Source organism: Brassica napus, chromosome A4, assembly GCF_020379485.1.
Source record: "Brassica napus cultivar Da-Ae chromosome A4, Da-Ae, whole genome shotgun sequence".
In the NCBI taxonomy this organism is placed as follows: Eukaryota; Viridiplantae; Streptophyta; class Magnoliopsida; order Brassicales; family Brassicaceae; genus Brassica; species Brassica napus.
In genome coordinates, this window is record NC_063437.1 from 18188340 (window position 1) to 18209339 (window position 21000).

Sequence of the window (21000 nt, forward strand, 5' to 3'; positions counted from 1 at the left end):
CATTGCATTGGTAAAAGAAGAGCCTGAAAAACATGAGCTTTCTTAGGCTAGCATAAATATCAGAACAACACTTCACATATATATAGAAAAAAATATTTTACTTCTATATTGCTTGGTGATGGATCTTCCTCTGCCAAATACTTGGAGTTGAGTTTGTTATTGAAAGCAGCTACCTGTTTAAGAAAGAAAGAGATTAATCCACAGTGGCTTGTAGCTTTATTATCAGTAGATCACAAAATGTCAATCACGCAGACTGGAACAAGCATCAGAAACTTACAACAGTTTTGTTCGCATCCTCTATTCCGAACAAGGTCAAGAATGGCTCGCAAGGTTCTCAGTTGTTATATCAATGTATATAAACATGATCTGCAAGAAAATAAATAATATACCTTAAGAGTATATGTTTGTTCTAAATCCTACTAGCCCTTTTAGACTCAGCGTCAGAAGTACCTTCGATTTAAACCTTCTTTGATCATGAAGCTGAGCCATAATCTGAAAACATAGCAGGCTTTAAGAAGCTGAGCCATACTCTGAAAATCATAAATTGAGGCAAAGATTATAACCTAACCAAGGAAGAACCCAAGCAGTATTGCTTTCACTCGATTTTGTAATCAAGGGAAACTTGTTCTTGCCTAGAAACTCCAATATCTTATTCTTCTTCACTTTGTAAGATCCATCTACATGAACCACACAAGACTTTTCATCATGATTCCAATAAACCATCACAACAAAAAAATCTTAACAAAATATCAAACATAACAACAAGAAAGGTCTTCCACAATCAGCAACAAGATTACCATACTAAGAGTAAGTGTACCTTTCCGCCTTAGTTTTAACCATGCAAATAAACACATCACTAGCCTTGAGCTCAGGAAACAGAAGTATCGCAACACCATTAACAGCGTTATAAGTCATCTGATTCTTTTCCGATCTGAAACCACTTGAGGTCATTTCTTCGTGATTAAACAGGAGACGGTATCTATCTATCCAATTGTAGTGTCTTCGTATTACAAAACTGTAGAAAATCATAACAAATAACACAAATTAGAACAACTAACCGTGAATGTAGAAAGTTAAACATAAATCTACAAACTCGAACCTATATTTGAGATCTCCACAAGTAATCAATAGATCTATCTTCTTTCATCCTTCGATTGAAAAATTCACAGCAGTTAAGGGATTTGTCGACGAGATTAATGGAAGGCACCGACAAAGAGATCGACTGGATCAAGAGAGCTTTCGTCGAAAAAAAAAAAGACGTAGAAGGTTTGGTGTTTCTGTTTATTTCCCGGAAAAAAGTGTAAATGGGCTTTGATAACTGTTTATAGTCCATTATAATTTGGGCTAAATATTAAAATTATTACACTTATCTAATCTAAAAAATTTGGGTTGGGTTACATAATAAATTTTATTTTTTGCTCACAATATTATTTTCTTGAATTATGTTAAAAATAAAATTCTAGAGTTAGTAATCCAACCCATGTTTGAATAATTTGATTAAACTTCTAAAATGTACACTAAACACTCTAATATTTTACCCTATAATAATTTTAAAAACCAAATTTTAGTGCAAAAAAAAATACAAAAAAAAAAACACAAGACAACGTTATAATCTAAAATTTAACACAAAACAAATTGAACACCAAACACCAATGTCAGAACTTACTAACATATAAAATCATCATTAATTTTACAACAAACCAAAAAAATTGAAATAATGGTTTCATACTCCCGCGCGGGCGCGCGGGTCAAAATCTAGTATTCAAATAAAAACTAAGCCTAGTGATGCATTTAGGAGTCAAAAACATTTCACTTGCTTGTTTACCGTTTGTTCTAATAGACATTTGATTTTTAGCACATATAATTGTAGTTGCAACTCAGTTGAAAATTGCACCATAACATTGATTTTAGATAGAATCTAGCAAACCATATAAGTCTTTAGTTTAATCATATCACCAGAGAGACATAGATACTTAACACACAAAGTCAGAACCAACCATACAAGTTATCTAAGTACTAGTCACAAGACTCTTCTTATTTAAATAAAAAACGATTCAATCTCTTGATAATCGCTTGCTCTTCCTTCATTTTCCCTTAAGAACCTGCCAAGCCAACAAAACAATAATTATTGAAGGAGTTTGTCCGAAGCATGCAAAGAGCCAGAAGCGATACAAACCTCAGCCCTCTGAGCTAGTTTCTCATGGAAACTAAGCAGTTTTTTGTGAAGATCCCTCAACTCTTCCTGAGTCAAATCCGCCAGGTTGATGTTAGCCATAGCCTCCTTGAGAGACTCAACCTGGTCGTCGGCAGTGGATCTACCAACGAATTCCTTACTGACACGACATGAGGAAAAAACTTGCGTTAGAACCCTAAAAAAGTTTCCCAGATCTAAAACCAAAAAAGCTACACAAACATAAAGGCTGAGTCTAGTTTATACCCTGTGGTGGAAAGGTTGCCGGTAGGAAATCCATCAGGGTTCATTGCTAGTAGAGAGAAGAACTGTGGCAAAAATGGAGAAAGGAAAAAGAAGGGCTTTTAGAGTTTAGACTAACCGCAGAAGAATCTAGAAGACCAACGAATATATTGATAATTATTTGAGAATGGGCCAACGTACTCGGCCCATATTCTTCACGAAGTGCGGGTCCATGCCATTGCCCAAACATAAAAAGTAATGATGTTTATTAGGGATGGGCATTTGGGTCTGGTCGGGTTCAGATCGGGTCTTGTCAAGTTCGGATCTTTTAGATTTTAGTTAGACTCAATAGGGTAATTAGAATTGTCAATTCGGATTCGGTTTGGATCTTATCGGGTCCGGATCAATTAGTGTCTTAGATATTTGGATCCAATAAAGTAACTAAAATTTATCGGTTAGGGTCGGGGTTAGGGTCGGGTTCGGATTCATGTCAGATTCAGTTCGGATCCAGGTCGGGTTCGGATCCGGCCCAAAAAAATATTCAAAAGACAAAAAAGCATGAAGATCCTTTAAATGGCTGAAAATATCCAAAATTTTACCTAAAAATCTGACGGGAAAACGTAACAAATACCCGAAATTTTATCTGAATACCTGAATTATATTTTAAAAATCTAAAATTTTACCTGAAACCCAAAACTATATCCGAAAACTCAAATCTGAAACTTTTAAAAATATCCTTAATACCAAAAATATATTGAAATACTCATATATACATAATATATAATAGAAGATTTGGGTATTTTGGGTATTCCATCAAGTTTCGGGTTCGGAACAGGTCAGGTTTATTTTCCAGAAAAAAATATATCAAACTATACAAAAATTTATAAAATATATTTAAAATATAAAAGGATATTAATAAGCCAATTTTAGCCTAACTAAAAAAAATCATCTTCAATTTAAGAAAATAGATGAGAAACTCGGCATACAAAAATGAATACTTAACAATACAAAATATAATACTTGAAATCACTTATCTAATTAAGATGAGAATACAAAGATATTTAGTACAATTTTTTATTTATCATACATACAAATTACAAAATTACTTAAAACTTATAAACAACCAAAAACAAATACTTGTCAATATTATAATTTACATTATTTTGTAAATTTTGTAAATATTTACTCATGTGCATAAACACGGAAAAATCACCTAATAACAATATATATATATATATATAAAAAAAATTAAATGAGGATCCCACGTAATAGGGGGCCCAATAAAATGTTTCAAATGACTTTGGTCAAGCCCGTCTTTGTTTATGGTGTCCGGAATCAGAAGTTCTCTGATTTGGTAGTTAAATGCCTTACTAAACTTACAAAAGTAAAATTTCCATGAAAGTTTTTAGAACACAATATTGGCACAACTTACGTAGCTGTTAAATTCTTGATACGATCACACTGTGTTGTATGCTTTAGGACACATTATTGGCACAAAAATATTTATGGTATTGCTGCTAATTCTGCTGATGTTCAGTTGCAGCAACAGGTTGGGGCGACTTTCAAGAAAATTGGTGATAAAAAAAACTTCCACCATTGGTCTTAACGACCTCTAACCACATTACTAAATTGTATCCAAAGGTTATCAATATGGTCTCTGTTTCTCATGTTCTTCATCAAGGATGCAAACTCATTTGAATGCTTGTAGGTTGATATCTTTTCCCAACTACAAATGGGAGTAAAGATTCCACAACCATACCAAGTGGTTCTACCAATGGATGACAAAGCGAACTGGTACCATTTTTGATATTTATGGTTTGGGTGTGTTCTTTTATGAGACGAAAAAGGATATACTTGCTTTTCTATTGATTTTTTGCACATATATAATCGTAGGTGCAACTCAACTGAAAACTGGAGCCTAACATGGATTTTAGATAGAATCTAGCAAAACCATGTCTTAGTTTAATCATAATCACCAGAGAGACATAGATTATTAACACAAAGTTAGAACCACCATAAAATTATCCAAGTAGATAGTCCACAAGACTATATATTAAAAAAAAAAAACGATTCCATGATGTTGCTACCTAAAGTCACGAGCCATGGTGAGATGATCATATCTGTCCCGGGGAGATTGATTCCTTGGTGAACAAGAAAAATATGTCAGCAAAAGAAGAAAGATAACTTTAACAATTCAGAATCAACAGTGGATAAAATATATATTTTTCTACCTTGCTGACTCGGGCGGCATGTTTTATCTTGTCCATCTCTTGCATTACGTTCATAAGAGCACGCGTTATATCAAAGCCCAACACATACAGCTCAGCGTAACTCATACCGTCAAGCTCTTTACCAATCATTCGTCTGTAATGAGCACACACACACACCCAATCAGTGAAAAAGACAGACACAAGCAGCAGAAAATAATATATTTAAAAGGAGGAGGGGGAATGAATGTTTGTTTACATACTGGCTCAAAAGCAGCAATCTCTTCTTCTCGATCTTCAAAGACTCGATGGTTAACATCTGCAAGAACATCAGACAATATATGAGAGGCGACAAGACATGAGAGGTGAGAGAATATGGGCAATGAATATCGATACTCACCAGTTCTTCATGGTCATGACCATGCTCCTGTTGGCTGTCTTGAGGGCTGTATCCACAAGAAGATCGGTGATGATTTCATCTTTAAGAAAGAAAAAATGATAATAGCTCTAAGCCTACTTAATTACCTGAGGCGGAGTTCTCTAGACTTGTTCCTCACAGCTGTTCTTCTTCTTGACAGACGCGCTTGATAGGCCAAATCCTCTTTCTCGAGTTTGTCAGTCCAATCCATCCCCATAACATCGCTCTCCACAATCTGAAACGAGATGATGATGTCAAAATCGGTATATACAACAAACAGAAAAAAAAAAAAAACCAATGATCAGAGATCTATACCTGCATGGTTGCGAAGTCATAATAGGCCTGAAACAAAAGGTAAGGAGGGCTTATTAAAAATCAAACCTATATGATTGGGAAAAAATAATAATAACAAACACAACCTTGTCGGTTTGTTCTTCCACAACGACTAAACCCTGGTTTAGCATGTTTTCAATTGAAGATAGCTCAGAGTAGCTCAGACCATTGAGCCCCTCACCATTCAGTTTCCTATAATGGTTTTCCAATAAGTCAAAAAAGAAAGGGGAACCGAACAAAAAAAAAAAAGGGTTAAAAGAGTCTTACTCGTTGGGAATCTGTAACAACTTGAGCTCCTCCTGCTGCAAGAACACACAAGAAAGATTCTTGTAAGAATAAATACGAAAGTAGTGTTTTTCTTTTTATTCTCATCGAGTGCATACCAATTCTTCGATAACTTGTATGCATTGGAGCCTTTGTTGTACCGAGCTGCGTGTAGTTCTGTAGAAGAACAAATAAGTCAGGTGAGAAACCAAAATCAATACCGAACGAAACCAAACCCTAAGCTAGTTAGATTCTAGGTTTTTAAACCCAGCAACAGATAGCTAATTCAGAGTCAATAGCTCTCTACGGCCCTGAGAACCAAATCAACATACAACGAAACCCAAGTACCAAACCTTAAGCTAGAGAAACATCTGAGACATTACCTGGGCATCTTGCTCGCTGGCTTCGCTTCGTGTCCCTATCAGTTTTGTTTTGTCTTCACTGATCCCTTTCACCTTTTTAGCTTAATGCCCTAACTATCTCTCAAACCCTATTTATAATTTTTATTTTGCTTCACTTCTCCGTCAAGAAAAGAAATGGAAAAAGACAATATTAACAAAAAAGGAAAGGAAAACTGTCATTTAAATCACCAACTTTTACATTTGGTTGAAAAAATATATATGGACCATTTCAATCATCAACTTATCTTGACTAGCCATTTAAATATCTAATACTGTACATTATAATATATATTTATGGTATTGTGGCAAAAATTCAGATGATTTAGTGTGTATAGTACGAAAATTTTATGGTATTTTCAGTTTGATCTTTTGCACATATACAATCGTAGTTGCAACAACCCAATTGAAAACTGGAGCCTTAAGACCATCTTTAACGTTGTTTCTTAACAGGGTTTTTAAAGAAAAGAAATGATTTAATTAAATCAGAAGTAAGTGAAAAAGCAATCACTGATCTTTAAATTGGGATTTTGGAAACCGTTTTTAAGAGAGTTTTTCGACCACGTGTCAGCAAGAGGAGGCATTGAAATTTTTTTTGCAACAAGTCAAATGAAAACTGGAGTGGGATTTTAGATAGAATCTAGCAAAAGTCTTTTGTTTAATCGTATCACCATAGAGACATAACACAAAAGTGACAGAACTAACCATAAAAATCATCCAAGTACATAATAGTAGCCACGTCACAAGATATCCAATCTCTTAGCATGATTATCAATGAGACTTATTTGGTGGTCCTTAGAGTTTTATATTGTTTTTTCACCATGTCTGACGAAGGACGAGCCCAGGACTAGCCCACAAACTTCTTATTCTGAGATTTTCAGACACAATCCTTAACAAATTAATTCATTTTTCATTTTTTTTTGGGCCAAAATTAATAAGGACGTCCATAAGGACGCCCAATACTGATGCTCTTAGAGAGCCTGCCACCACCATCATATCTGTCCCGGGGAGATTGGCTCCTTTGTGAACAAGAAAAAGAAATAGTCAGGGAAAGAAGGAGAGATACAGTTTTACAATTCAGAAAAAAACAGAGCGGATAAACCTTGTTGACCGACGGCCTTGGACGTTTTGTCTTCCCCATCTCTTCGTCACGTTTTATCTTCTTCATCGACACAACTTTCATGATAGCACCCGATATCTCAAAGCTAAACACGAACAGCTCGGAGTAGCTCATACCGTCAAGCTCTTTACCAAGCATTCTCCTGCAATGAGCACTTTCCAACAATGAAAAAGACAGAAGCAGGAACAAAAAAAAAAGAAAAATTTAAAGAAAATTCTCACATACTGGTTGAAAAGACGTAGTCTCTCTTTCTCCATCTCCAGAGAGTCGATGTCCATCTTCTGCAAGAACAAGACAAAACGCAATTAATGTGAGGCGAGGGACAGAGGGACATTGAGGTGAGAATATGGGGGCATGCATATAAATAAACTCACCAGTCTTTCAGGGTCATCGCTACGCCAAGGTTGGGTTTCTGGAGGGCTGAATCCAGAAGAAGCAATATGTATAAGAAGAGGTGAACATGCATGGGGGCATCATAAAAAAAAAACTAGCCTCTTTTTTTTTTTTTTTTATCATTTACCTGAGGCGGAATTCTCTAGCCTTGTTCCTCAGAGCTACTCTTCTCCCCGCTAGAAGGGATTGGTAGGCCAAATCTTCTTTCTCTATTCTTTGAGTCCAGTCCGGTCCCCCCATAAGATCGTACTCAAAAATCTGAAATGGAGGGTGTCAAAATCGATATATTACACAAAAAGGGTTACAACTTTGAACTCAAGATGATTATCTTTACCTGCTTGGTTGTTATTTCCTCGTGTGCCTGAAACAAAAAGGAAGGAAGGATATTAAACAAGAGTACGTAGTCAAACCAAGATGAATTGGAGAAAACAAAAAAAAACCCCAACATTGTCTAGTTGTTCATCCACAATGCGGAAGCCCTCATCAGAGCCGGTCCGTGTATTTACCGGGCTGGAAGCAGAACTAAGAAAAAGTGGCCTATTTATGTTTAATTATTTGTAAAAAAACTACTTTAAAAAATGTCACTGCGTAGAGTCTCGAACCCTCACCATTAAACTTGATAATTTAAACTTCACATAGCTCAAATTTCACCATTACCACTGGAGCTACTGGATAAATATTGTAAAAATGTGGCCGCTAAACTTGATAATTTAATGACGGCTGGAAGCAGCCGCTTCTCCCGCTTACCTCCAAGGCCGGCTCTGGCCCTCATCCAACATACTTCCAAGTGAAGCCAGCTCGGTGAAGCTCATATCGTCGAGACCGACACCATTCAGTTTCCTGAAATAATAATAAATGTTTCTATAAGTTCAAGAAAAAAAAAATGGGGGAAAGAAGTAGGAGTCGTACTCGTTTGAAATCTGTAACAACTTGATCTCCTCTTGCTGCAAGAATGACACAGGAAATACTGTAAGAATAATAATTTAAAAAATTATTTTCTCAAAATGAACATCGAGTCAGGTGTTACCAAATTTTGGATGTCTTGTAGACACTGGAGCCTTCGTTGTTCCGCGCCGCGTGTAGTTCTGTACATGAACCAAAATCAACAACAACAAAACCAAACCTAAAGCTAGTCAGATTCCAGGATCCAGACCCTAAGTTAGTCAGACAACTAATTGAAATTCAATAGCTCTACCTGACAATCAAATCAACAACAACAATGAAACCAAAACCAAACGTAACTAGACATCTCTCGCGTCTTGCCAATCGCACGCGTTACGAGCGTAATTTTGAATTTTGAACCAAATCAACAACAACGAAACCAAACCCAAGCTACAGAAACATCTGAGATATTACCTAGGCATCTTGCTCTCTGGCCTCGCGCTTGTTTTGTCTTCACGATCCCCTTTCAGCCTTTCACTTTTTCAGGTAACTCTCTCAAACGGTTCGAGTCAAACCCTATATTTATTTTGTTCCATTTCTCCGTCAAGAAACTTCTCCGTCAAGAAACGGAAAAAAGAAAAGAAAAGGCCATTACGGGAAAGTTACAGATGAAAGCCCAATAATTGGAGGATTTGGATATCTCTCTCGCCTTGTTTGTCTTAGGGCTTCTTTTTCCCGATCAATAGAGTTAGGGGGGGGTCAATAGAGTTAAGGGGGTTATTGAGAGGTAAATTTGTATAGATTATGTGAATTTTAGGAGTTGATAGATTTAAAAAAGTCGATATATATACATTGACTCATGAAATTTGATCATAACATTTTTAGATTGGTATAGATTTTCATGAATTTGTATTACTTCTTTTCTATTATTATTTTTGTAAAGTAGATATATAATTTATTCTTTAATAAATAATATAGCATGATTACTTATTTTTTCTTTCAAATTAAAAATAATAATAGTGATACATACAAAATTGAGCAATTCTCTTAAATAGTTTATTTTAAGTTTTTGTTGCAAAAAAAACACTCAAAGAGGAAAATGACCAAAAGAAGTTTCATTAAAAACATAAGATTATTTTACCCTATGCTTTATAGATATAAATAATAAATAATAAAAATAAAAATAATAAAGAATTTTTTAAAAAAATTCGAATAATATGTTTAAATTCAATTTTTTTATAATTTTTAAATAATTTATTCAATTTTTCAAAAAAATGTCAAATTTTCCTTTTAAAATATTAATTTACAATTTTAATATATATAAATATAATTATTTATTAAAAAATGATAAAAATATATAAAAATAATTATATATATTCAAAAATGTAAAAGTATATAAATGTAATAAATTATAGTTTTGGACATATAATTTGGATTTAAAGTGCAATATATATTTGGTTAGTATAACTATTTTGTTTTCTAGTTTTTTATCACATGAATTTTGAAAATCACATGGATACATATGATATTTTGAAAGTTGAGTCTTATGAGTAAAAATGGATAAAATTCATCACCCAAAACACTAGATTTAGTTAGAATTATAGAATCAATGATAACTAAACTTTTTGAATAACAAGAGATTTGAATGGATTTTCAAAATTCTTAAACCAATAACAATGGATTCTATTAAGACTTTTGAAATCCAAAAACCAATAACAATGGAATCTCAAACTTTTAAAAGTTCATGAGACGAAAATTCTTTTGAGTGGTTGTTTTGATCTTTTACAAATATCCTACTATATAAAAGGAGCTAAATCATTACTTCCTAAGTCTATCCACATGTGCACAAATATTCATCACCAACCAATATGCCAGGTCATCACGAAATAGGCTTGCAATTAAAAAAAAAAATTCAACAATTCGCAGCCCATTAGACCCATCTCCTAGCCCACTCCCGAGCCACTCTCTCATAAGTATAATCCCGTGTTCTAAAGATCCCGTGTTAAATTTTTTAAAACACTCATATCTTAGAAATAGTTTAGAAAATATGTTTATATAAATGTTTTTTTCTTGAATAATATTTAATTAATTTTTTTGTATCTTTTTAACTTTTATAATAAAAATATTGTTTTCAGATAACAACAAAATATATATAAGAATTATCTTATTTTTAAATTTTTTTATAATTTTTTATATTATTTTAGAATCAAATATTTAATATTAATATAACATATAAATTTTATATGATTAAAATAAATTTTTTTTAATTATATATAAAATTCATTAAGGGTATTGTTTTAATTAACACATTAGCGAATCAGTTAGAAATTAATAATAAATCAATAACTTATCTAAAAGTCTAAAACCTAATAAAATATGACAAATAAGAAAAACAACTAAATTTTAATATAAAATAGAAATTTAATATTATTAAAATAAAATTCATTTTTAATATATATATAATATTAATTAAGGGTATTTTTTAAATTAATAAATTAGTGACTTAGCTAAAAATAAATAATAAATCAATAATTTAGCTAAAACCTAATAAAAACATGACAAATAAGCAAATTTACTAAAATTATGGATAATATAAAATATGATTGATTCTTTAATACAAAATTAAAATAAGAGTTTTGTTAAATAAAACATAAATTTGCCGTATCGGTGTTACAAAAAAAAATCATTAATAGTGTCGTAGGAATTATGTCTTTCTCATTATCGAATAAAATTGAAGCAGAGTGTTGGAGGATAGATCAACGTATAGACGAGATTATGGAGATTGATATGGGAGTTGGGGTAACGGACACAACTGTTCCTCCGTAAAGAAACGCTCCTGCTAGACATCCTGGATAAATGAAAGAGACATATTTGGACTTGGCTTTGTGTTAATGGATGGTGATTTTTCAATGCTGTTTGGAGCAAGGACCGATATACACGCACCAAATCACCACTGCAAGCGGAAGCTGAAGGTTTACTATGGGCAATGCAAGTGATACTGAAGTTTGGACACAGAGAGATGGTCTTTCAATCAACTGTGAACAACTGGTTATACTCATTCAAAAGGAGGAAGATTAGCCTGCATTGGACTCAGAGCTCGACGAAATACAGGCTGTATCCAAAGAATTTTTTTAACTTTCTATTGCTTATATTCCTAGATCTTTAAAATTCCATACGAATAGCCTAGCAAAAGGTGTCCGATCACGCGCATCTCGATCAGCTTTTGTAAACCCTTTTGCACCAAGTTGGCTAGCCCCACAAGCTAGCATGAGGGTGCCAAAAAAGAGAATAAAATTGAAAGTGAAACTAAATATCCCAATGAACAAATTTATCAGAAGTCCATATTTATGTGGATGTCTATATGGGACAAACAATTTTTTAAGACAATTATAGAATATAGTCACGAAAATCAATCCTAAAATATATAATTTAAAAAAACTATTTAAACTAACCATCAAAATTTTCAATATTACACCAAATAAGAATATAAAGACCAACTATATTCTCTTCGTGTATAATGTGTTGTAGTAAGATTCAAAAAAATTAACTTACTTTACAGTAAGGAAAAATTAGATTTTTAATTCCAAATTTACAGTAAAAATATAACATTTTATGAAACTAAACAATTGACATAATAGTACAAAAATATGAAAAAAATTCAAAATACTATCCGCGCGTAGCGCGGACAAGGACCTAGTAATAGTAGTTGCAAATCAATTGAAAGCTACAGTAACATGGTTTAGATAGTTTTTTCATATGAAAACTTAGAATCTAGCAAACCATAACAAGACTTGCATCTAGAGCATTTCCATTGTGGAGATCTCATCAATTATCTTAACAATATATAAAATAAAATAAATCAGAAATAAACTAAGAAAGAGTTCTCAAATGAAAACATGTGAAAACATTTTAATTCAATAATTACATTAAACTAAAATCTTATATTTTATTATCTAGAACCTCATTTTTAGTAATTTACCATTGGAAGAAAATGCTCTTAAAATTTCTTAAAGATTTGTTACTTACAACGGCCCCATGACACAGCTAAATACAGATTCACATCACAATGTGGATTATGATTGAAACATGGTCTTTGTATGGGAAGGCAATACAAATGTATAGCTGTATTGATACCTTAGGCAGCATAGCAACATGACCTCATTTATGGGGACTCACTATATACAATAAAATTCTATAAATTAAAAATGTTTGGATTATAATATTCTATTTATTAATACAGTTATTCATTAAATTAGATTCTATATTTTAAAATAAACTTATGTAAAATAAAAATAATAGTTTCTTTTATTGTTTATATATTTAATTAAATATTATGATTTTAGTTTTTATATTTTATTAGATTATCTTGTGTATAAGAAATATCTGTCATAGAATGTGAATATGTTCTTAAATGAAAATTGATACAATAATATCAAAATGTTTGAAATGTTAATAAAAATTAGAGATAAACTTCATTTCGATGAAAAAATAATAATATAGTTTTAAAACAATCTAAATTATATTTTCTTATTATCTTACTTAATTATGTAATTTATAAAAGTCATTACATTTTAATCAAATTATTATGTTTTAACCAAGTAATTATGACTTTCTTCTAGCCTTTGGTTTTAATGATGAGTGGTGTGAAACTTAAGCCAGGGGCTCATTACTAACGTAGACGTGAACTGAATGCATTACTCTTTGCAGCTTCATTTGAAATCATAAGATGTTCTGGGTCTATATATGGCTGGTAAAAAACAGCTATATTTTAATCAATTTGCCTGTCAGGGTATATGGATTATATAGGTTAGTGCACAAGAACTCCTAGGTTCTTAGTGAAAGCTTGTTATGGGTGGTTTTCCCGGCAGTGGATGACTTTGGCGTCTCACTTTTTGAAACTTTTGAAGTTTGAATTTTTTTACTTGAAGTTTTGAACTCCCAGTTTCCGTGATAATTAAACTGCAGCATCTAAGGGTTTTTTTTTCCATTCATGACAATGAGAGATTTATGGCTGTTTTTATAGGACTTGATAGATTTTTTTTAAGGATGTTGGGCTGCAATCTAGTGCAGCTGCCACCAGAAATGCTACAATTAAACTTTTGGCTGCTTTAGCTCCTTGTGTTGTGTTTGTTGGAAGAACATCTATCAATAACCGACTTCAACTGGGTTGTTTTTGTTTGCAATCATTAAAGGGTTTCTTAATGATAAATGCACTTTTGACAATGAGTATGAGAAAAAAAGCCCCTTTTGAGGTGTGGATTTCCTTTGATTGTTATAACACTTGTTTTGTCCTGATGTTCTTTATATTCTTCTGTTCAACAGGGGACTCTGCCTCCAAAAAAAAAAGAGTTGTTAAAACGTCAGCTTCTACATCACAATTCTTTTGTGCTGGCGATATGCTGGGAAGCTTACAGTAGCACAAAAGAGGATGCAGATGGGCTTTTTGCTGCCTTAGCAAATAAGGTTTGTCTGATAAAGTTTCTGTTACACTAATCCCATTTCTCATGCAGATTGATCACTTTTCTTTCATGCATAATTAATTTTTCTGGTAGGTTGCCAAGACATTAGATGCAGACGTTTCAACGCATGTATACATTTTATTTCTTAGGATATATATAGTGGTGAGAAATGATCTTTTGGTATACTTGCTTGTTTACAGTTTTTATTTTAATATAATTTGATTTTTTGCACATATATAATAGTAGTTGTAAAAACTTCGCACCATAACATGGATTTTGTAGCTAGCAAACCATATGTCTTTTTAATTTTATTAATCATAATCACCAGAGTCAGAGAGACATAGATTATTAACACACAGAGCCAGAACCACATTAAAATTATATATTTGTATGTACAGAGTCACAAGACTCAGCCAAGCCGGGCTTGAATATCTGTGGCAACTCCCATCAGTCGGGTTTCCAGATCATTAATCTCGGCTAGAGTCAATTTGTCAACATTGAGCAAAGCGAGCTGTTTATGAATTGCAATTATAGGTTCCGGAGCAGGATCATAAAACCGATCCAAAACAGCAGAAACACTGGGAAAAACAAAACAAAAACAAAAACAAAAACCTTGCTTAACAACATAAAGTCAGAAATGAAAATCTAAAAAAGTCAGACGTTGAAACCAAACCTGGGACTAGCATGTTCGTAACACTCCCCATCCCTACGGTAGGTGATCACGGCTACCTCGGCACCCAATTGTGTGGACATTTTTTCCACTTTCCTCCCCAAAGCTTGGTTCTGATTACTGAAAGAGCTGTTACTCATGGTGGAAAGAGAAAACTAAGAGAAAAAGTGATAATGTTTGGGGAAGAACAAACGGGTTTGCGGTTTATATAGCCAAAAGGACTGCTCACTTGTAAGTTTGAAAAAGAGTTAAAACGAAACAAACTTCTTGTCTGCAAGTCAAACACAAACCTTAGTTGCTAACCGAAAGTTAAATACACAATATTAGCAAAATAGGAAAAGTTTATAACACAAACCTTATTTGCTAAACGAAAGTTTATTACACAATTTTAGGAAAAAAAACACAAAGAAGGTTTATTACACAAAACTTATTTGACACGCAAGAAACAATTAAGCGTATCTGCATCCTTCACAAGTTTTTTTTTAAATGATGCGGAAGTATGATAGTGTTTGTTGAACACGTGTACTTGCTCGTTGTGTTTGACTTGCAAACGAGACGAGTCTCGTTTCAACGCATGGATTCATTGCACCACTACTATATGAGACCGTTCACCGTTGGTTAATGGTTGGTAATATAAAATCATATTCGAAGTTTAAATAAATGCCACACTATTCTCTTTTTAGTTTATCTTTCCTATTTTGCAATGTTTTTAAACCGATTCGGAACCAGACTATTTACCAGATCGCTGGTTCACTGGATCGACCGTGGGTAAACCACAGATTAATAAATAAATTAATTTTACTATGTAATAATATATTAGTTATGAAAATAAATATATAAAAACTAAAGTTTAATATTTTCTAAATATGTTTTAAAACATAAAATAATAGTTTGGATATGTATATATTTTATGTTTAAAAAGAATTTAGAAAATACTTAACTTTAGTTTTTATATTTTATTTTATTTAACATACAAAATATCAAAAAATAGTTTAGACTATTTAATTTTTTTATAACAAAGTAAGAGTTATGACATTTTAAAAAAATCAAGATATAAAATTCATAAATACTTAAATGTATAATGTAAATAATAGATTAAACTTCAAATTCAAAATAAAAAAGTAAAAAATCATTGTAATAAATAGTCAATAACAAAAATAAACTAACACCAAATCACATCAACTAATATTGGTTCTCTCTACCATTGTTCACTTCATTTTCTCCATGTGGCATAGTAAAATCTTCATCAAAATGTAAAAATCACAAATATAAAACTGAAAAAGAAAAAACCTAACTTTTTTTCTTTTGCTAGCACCAAACTTTTTAACTGAAAACTTAGAATATAAAACATAATCTAAAAACTAAAAAAAAAAAAATAGTAAAAGTTATTTATTGGTTCAACCGGTGATTCAACCAGATATCGGGTTTCAGATTTTAGTGGGTTTTTGCGGGTTTCTAAATATTGGATTTTTCACAAAACTCAAACCGGATTTTTTTTGGGTCACCGGGTTTACCGGTTCAACCGTAGATCTGGGTCGGGTTTCAAAACACTGCTATTTTGTGACTTGAAATAGATCCAAGTACATATACACATACAAGAAAAAATATATATATTTATTTATTTTCTTAAAACAAGAAAATTTTATAGAAAGTATAAATCAGATTCTTATTATGAAAACAATTGTATTTAGTTGGGCCTGAATTACGGGCCCATTACGAGTTGAAGAAAAGTAGGATGTTTAATGGGTAGCATTATTATTATTCGAAAGTGAATTGGGAAACGGGAGGCGAGGGAGAGAAAGATGCCCAGGTAATCTCTCTCTAGCTTAGGGTTTGGTTTCGTTCTTGTTGATTAGGTTCTCAGATAGATTCAGTTGATCCTAGAATCTGACTAGCTTAGGGCTTTGGTTGCGTTGTTGTTGCTGAAATGACTTATTTGTTCTTGTACAGAACTACACGCAGAATATCTGTAAAACAAAGGCTCCAATATATACAAGTTATCCAAGAATTGGTATGACACTCGGTTGATAATATAAGGAGGAAAACACACAAATTTTGTTTTTATTCTTACAAGAATCTTACTTGCTTGTGTGTTCTTGCAGCAGGAGGAGATCAAGTTGTTACAGATTTCCAACGAGTAGGACTCCGATCTTTATTTTTTTTTTCTTATGCATTTTTTTGCTTCTTTCTCGAACTTATTGAAACCATTATTATTAATATTCCAGGAAACTGAATGGGGAGGGTCTAGACGGTCTGAGCTACACCGAGCTGGCTTCACTTGAAACTATGTTAAAGGAGGGCTTCCGCATTGTGGAAGAACAAACAGATAAGGTTGGGGTTTTTTTCTCTCCCCTCTCCAACCATCTTGGTTTGATTATAAATTATTTTGTTTAATAGTAACCCTTCCTTCTGTTTCAGGCACAGCAGGAACAATTACTTAGGGAGGTAGTGAGATCTCATCTTAAGTTCAAAGTTTAAACCCTTTTTGTAATATATATCTATTTTGACCCGTCCCCTCCTCCATTTCAGATTGTTGATTGCGATGTTATGGGGAAGGAATGGCTTGACGAAAATGAGAATGAGGATTTGGCCTACCAATCGCTTCTGGCAAGGAGAAGAACAGCTATGAGGAACAAGGCTCGAGAACTCCGCCTCAGGTAAAACGCTATGATCATTTTTTTTCTTTCTCTCTCTTTAAAAACATTAAATCATCATCGATCTTCTTGTGGATACAGCCCTCAAGACAGCCAAAAGGAGCATAGCTATAATCATGAAACACTGGTGAGTATCGATATATCGATGCCCATATTCTCTCACCTCTCATGTCCTGTCGCTTCACATTGGGTTTGTCTGTTTCTTGCAGATGTTAACCGTCGAATGTTTGAAGATCGAGAAGGAGAGATTACGGCTTTTGAACCAGTATGTGATTACATTCATTCCTCCGTTTTTAATTTTTTTTTCCTTCTTCTTATGTGTCTGTCTTCTTCATTACAGGAGAATGATTGGTAAAGAGCTTGACGGTATGGGATACTTGGAACTGTTGGTGTTTAGCTGTGCGATACATAGTGGTATGTTCAAAGCCGAAGAAGAGAAAAATAAGATAAAACGTGCAAGGCAGATTCTTGGGGGCATTTAGTAAGAGAGTCTTGTTATATGTTGGTTCTGGCTTTGTGTGTTACTAATAATCTATGTCTCTCTAGTGATTATGATTAAACTTAAAAGACATGGTTTGCGAGATGGTTTATGTGCAAAAGATCAAAATGAAAATAAACTGTAAACATCATCAAAGTATCCTTTTTGGTCTCTATTCTGTAACTATAGACGCTCTGAAAGCTCAAGGCTTCTTCTACATATGCTCGAGTGTGCCACCTTGATAGTAGGTGAAGACCATCTAGATGGATGATCCCAACTTGATAGTCAGTCACATATGAAGGTTACCATTAGCATTGTGGAGGAATATCTAACCAGGATCGTAAGCGCAGCGCTTTCAGAAGTCGGCTGCCATCTTCCATGCGTGGAACTCTTTCATCCAGAAGCCAAAGCAAGAGCTCTGGATGAGGAATTTGACAAATGTATGTGGAAGATTGTTTATCACGTGGCTTTATATTAAACTACACATAACACTAACTATGTCTGAAAAAATTAAGTGAATAAAGCATTATCCACTTGTCCTCACCTGAAAAAAGCATTCACAAGCAACGAGAGGCCATGGCAACGTCTCTTGTGCTTCCGATCTTTCCCTCATCACCTCTCCAATCTCTAGCCAAAAGGTTTCCGGTTTGAACCGGTTCAAAACTGGGTTGTTTAACAGTGACCAGAGTGCAAACAAGCGGTGGTGATGGGGAAGAGACAGTACCGTGCGAAGATCTACGGGGCTTGAGACAAATGTAAAAATAGGGCCTTTTAACCAAATAATTTTTTTTGATAAAAATATAATGTATAGTTAAAGAAAAATTAGCAGTACTATGATTTAAATAAGTAAAGATTAAGAAAAATTAATCACTTAAAAAAACTCGTGAGTCTATGATTTATAATTAGCTTTATAATAAACAAATAACTCTACCATAGTATAAATTAGTGTGAGATGTTAACTTAATAAAGATGAGAACTAAAAGCACTAAAAAAAAATAAATTAATGACGAGGTCTATACATGAAAAAACATATATCTGAATACAAGAAGAGACGGTGATGATTAAAAAAAAGAGACAAAATATATATAGATCATGTAGGATAATGCGCAAGAAATAAGATGTACAACTTAAAAAAATATTTTTTCTGATAAAATAGAAGAAGAGCAACTCTGGGGTTCAAACTTCAGTTGATAAGATAGTGTGTTTAATAAGACCACTATGCTACACAAGATTTTTGAAAATTTGAGATCTTAAAATGTCTATATATTTTGGAGGTAACACATGAAGCACGGTTCTGGGAAGAGAGTGTAGTGATTGTTGGCGCCGGTATTGGTGGTCTTGCTACCGCCCTTTCTCTTCACCTGTAAGATCACAAACTAGGTTCTTTGGATTTACTTCGAACTGAACCGGAGATTCTAGTTGATGGTTTAGTCTTGGAGTCCGGTCTGTGGTGCTGAAACAGGCAGAGTCGCTTAGAACTGGAGGAACGTCGCTGACGTTGTTCAAGAATGGGTGGCGTGTTCTTGACGCCATCTCCGTCGGGCCTCAGCTCCGGACGCAGTTCCTAGAAATCGAAGGTTACAGTTTCTTTCTGAACACTAATGAGATCTCTTGTTGGTTTTAGCTGAGTGTGTTGGTATGATCAGCCGAGCAGGATGGTAGTGAAGAATGGAGATGGAAGAGAGCTTCGTTCTTTCACATTCAAAGACGAAGATCAAAGGTAGGAACATTCTTAACTTGCTCACCAAGGTAGTTAAGAGCACTTGGTTTGACTCAGTTGAGTAACCAAAGCATGTCTTAAATATAGCCAAGAAGTCCGGGCAGTGGAGAGGAGACTACTATTGGAAACACTCGCTAGCCAGCTGCCTCCAGAAACAATTAAGTTTTCTTCAAAACTAAAAACAATACAAAGCAATGCCAATGGTGACACTCAACTTGAACTTGAAGACGGAAGCAAACTGCTTGCAAAGGTATTGTTCCTGAGTAGTAAGATGACCAGAAACTATATGATTTGGCTGATTTGCTTGATGTATGTCTTTTGACAGATTGTTATTGGTTGTGATGGTATCCGGTCTAAGGTAGCGACTTGAATGGGTTTCGGTGAACCAAAATATGTCGGTCATTGCGCCTTCTGAGGCCTTGGCTACTATCCAGAAGGACAACCATTTCAGAAAAAAAAGTGAACTACATATACGGAAGAGGGTTTCTTCAACAAAAGTCTACTTGTTCATATGTTTCAACAGCCCATCTCTAGGTATACAATACTGATATTTTTTCCTTTTGTATAATTACTACTTTACTTTATTATGTTTGTCAATCGTTACTTTATTATGTTTGTGTGTGTGGATCCGCCCAACATCCAATAATTGATTGTCAATATATGCATCGCATTGTTGGACAATTTCATCAGCCTTAGAAAAAGTCCAAAAATTTTGCTTTTCAATACGCGCACAAGAGATTGAGGATTGACAAGCTCTTTCACATGAATCCAACAATCAATTCATAGCAAAAGTGATTCTAGTGGTGGACCACTCTGATTTAAGATCTTTCTTGAAACATATGATAAAATTTGGTAATGAATCTCATAATTAATGACATTGTTCATGGTTTAGATGAGTTAAATGGGTTTTTGTTGTTTGTAGCTGAACTATTAGGAATATAAATTTGGATAAATGCACTTCAATAAGAATATAATTTAAAAAATACACCCTTGTTTAAGCTTTTTGAAAAATACACTTATTTATATATAAATTTACCAAATTGTCCAATCTTAATATTTCTCAATTCCTATTAAACAATTTTCAAAAAATTATAAAAAAAAATCGTTAGAGAATATCTTTTAATATACTACATATTATCTTTTTCATATCTTTTTAATATATCTTAAATTTATTATTATTATTTTGAAAAAAAATAAAAGAATGCAAGATGCGTCTCGTCTTCTCGTCTCCTTCTCTTTTCCTCTCCATTTCTGATCTTTTTTCCTTTCTTTCTAGTTTTACAGATTTTTTTTTCTCATCTCAAGTGGTTTGTTGATTCATGAATCAGATTTCAGTGTCTAGGTCTGCTTCTCTTTTATTCTTCCACTATGTTTGTTTGTGAAACTAAGAATGTGAAACCAAGAATAAGAAAACAACATGTCTGTTTTTTTCATTTTCATTAGATTCAGCGCTGGTTAGAGCTTTCTTGCAGTACACGATGCAGTTGATCAAAAACTTGATGAACTATACAAGAAGCGTATCCATCTATATAAATATATATATATATATATATATATATATATATATATATATATATATATATATATATAA

General features: G+C 33.2%; 3 protein-coding genes, 2 long non-coding RNA genes and 1 pseudogene across 6 annotated transcripts; 2 read left to right on the forward strand and 4 right to left on the reverse strand.

Moving 5' to 3' along the window:
• Positions 1 to 1881: 1881 nt before the first annotated feature.
• On the reverse strand, positions 1882 to 2586 carry LOC106364507. The gene is made up of 3 exons (XR_001273229.3): positions 2438 to 2586; positions 2177 to 2333; positions 1882 to 2102 (listed from the first exon to the last, which is right to left on the reverse strand). It is a non-coding gene; the product is annotated as an uncharacterized LOC106364507 (long non-coding RNA).
• Positions 2587 to 4409: 1823 nt separating this feature from the next.
• On the reverse strand, positions 4410 to 6101 carry LOC106364505. Its single transcript, XM_022718863.2, has 10 exons — positions 6019 to 6101; positions 5755 to 5812; positions 5639 to 5673; positions 5458 to 5563; positions 5354 to 5380; positions 5146 to 5273; positions 5021 to 5066; positions 4884 to 4939; positions 4645 to 4777; positions 4410 to 4554 (listed from the first exon to the last, which is right to left on the reverse strand). Exons 1-10 carry the CDS (start codon positions 6024 to 6026, stop codon positions 4528 to 4530), a joined length of 624 nt encoding a protein of 207 aa, XP_022574584.1. The 5' UTR covers positions 6027 to 6101; the 3' UTR covers positions 4410 to 4527.
• Positions 6102 to 7008: 907 nt separating this feature from the next.
• Positions 7009 to 8066, reverse strand: LOC125608309. Its single transcript, XM_048778491.1, has 7 exons — positions 7993 to 8066; positions 7881 to 7907; positions 7674 to 7804; positions 7528 to 7573; positions 7379 to 7434; positions 7136 to 7295; positions 7009 to 7052 (listed from the first exon to the last, which is right to left on the reverse strand). Exons 3-7 carry the CDS (start codon positions 7784 to 7786, stop codon positions 7026 to 7028), a joined length of 402 nt encoding a protein of 133 aa, XP_048634448.1. The 5' UTR covers positions 7787 to 7804; positions 7881 to 7907; positions 7993 to 8066; the 3' UTR covers positions 7009 to 7025.
• A 123-nt stretch (positions 8067 to 8189) lies between these two features.
• On the reverse strand, positions 8190 to 9390 carry LOC125608310. The gene is made up of 4 exons (XR_007339249.1): positions 8903 to 9390; positions 8574 to 8631; positions 8456 to 8490; positions 8190 to 8386 (listed from the first exon to the last, which is right to left on the reverse strand). It is a non-coding gene; the product is annotated as an uncharacterized LOC125608310 (long non-coding RNA).
• Positions 9391 to 16331: 6941 nt separating this feature from the next.
• Positions 16332 to 17862, forward strand: LOC106364501. 2 transcript variants are annotated; one of them, XM_013804061.3, is made up of 9 exons: positions 16332 to 16367; positions 16508 to 16568; positions 16660 to 16694; positions 16783 to 16888; positions 16976 to 17002; positions 17087 to 17214; positions 17293 to 17338; positions 17421 to 17476; positions 17552 to 17862. In XM_013804061.3, exons 1-9 carry the CDS (start codon positions 16360 to 16362, stop codon positions 17691 to 17693), a joined length of 609 nt encoding a protein of 202 aa, XP_013659515.2. In that variant the 5' UTR covers positions 16332 to 16359; the 3' UTR covers positions 17694 to 17862. The 2 variants fall into 2 exon arrangements, with proteins under 2 accessions (XP_013659515.2, XP_013659516.2); XM_013804062.3 differs by having other exon boundaries at positions 16340 to 16367; positions 16663 to 16694.
• Positions 17863 to 18265: 403 nt separating this feature from the next.
• LOC111215274 lies at positions 18266 to 20924 on the forward strand (annotated as a pseudogene).
• Positions 20925 to 21000: the final 76 nt, after the last annotated feature.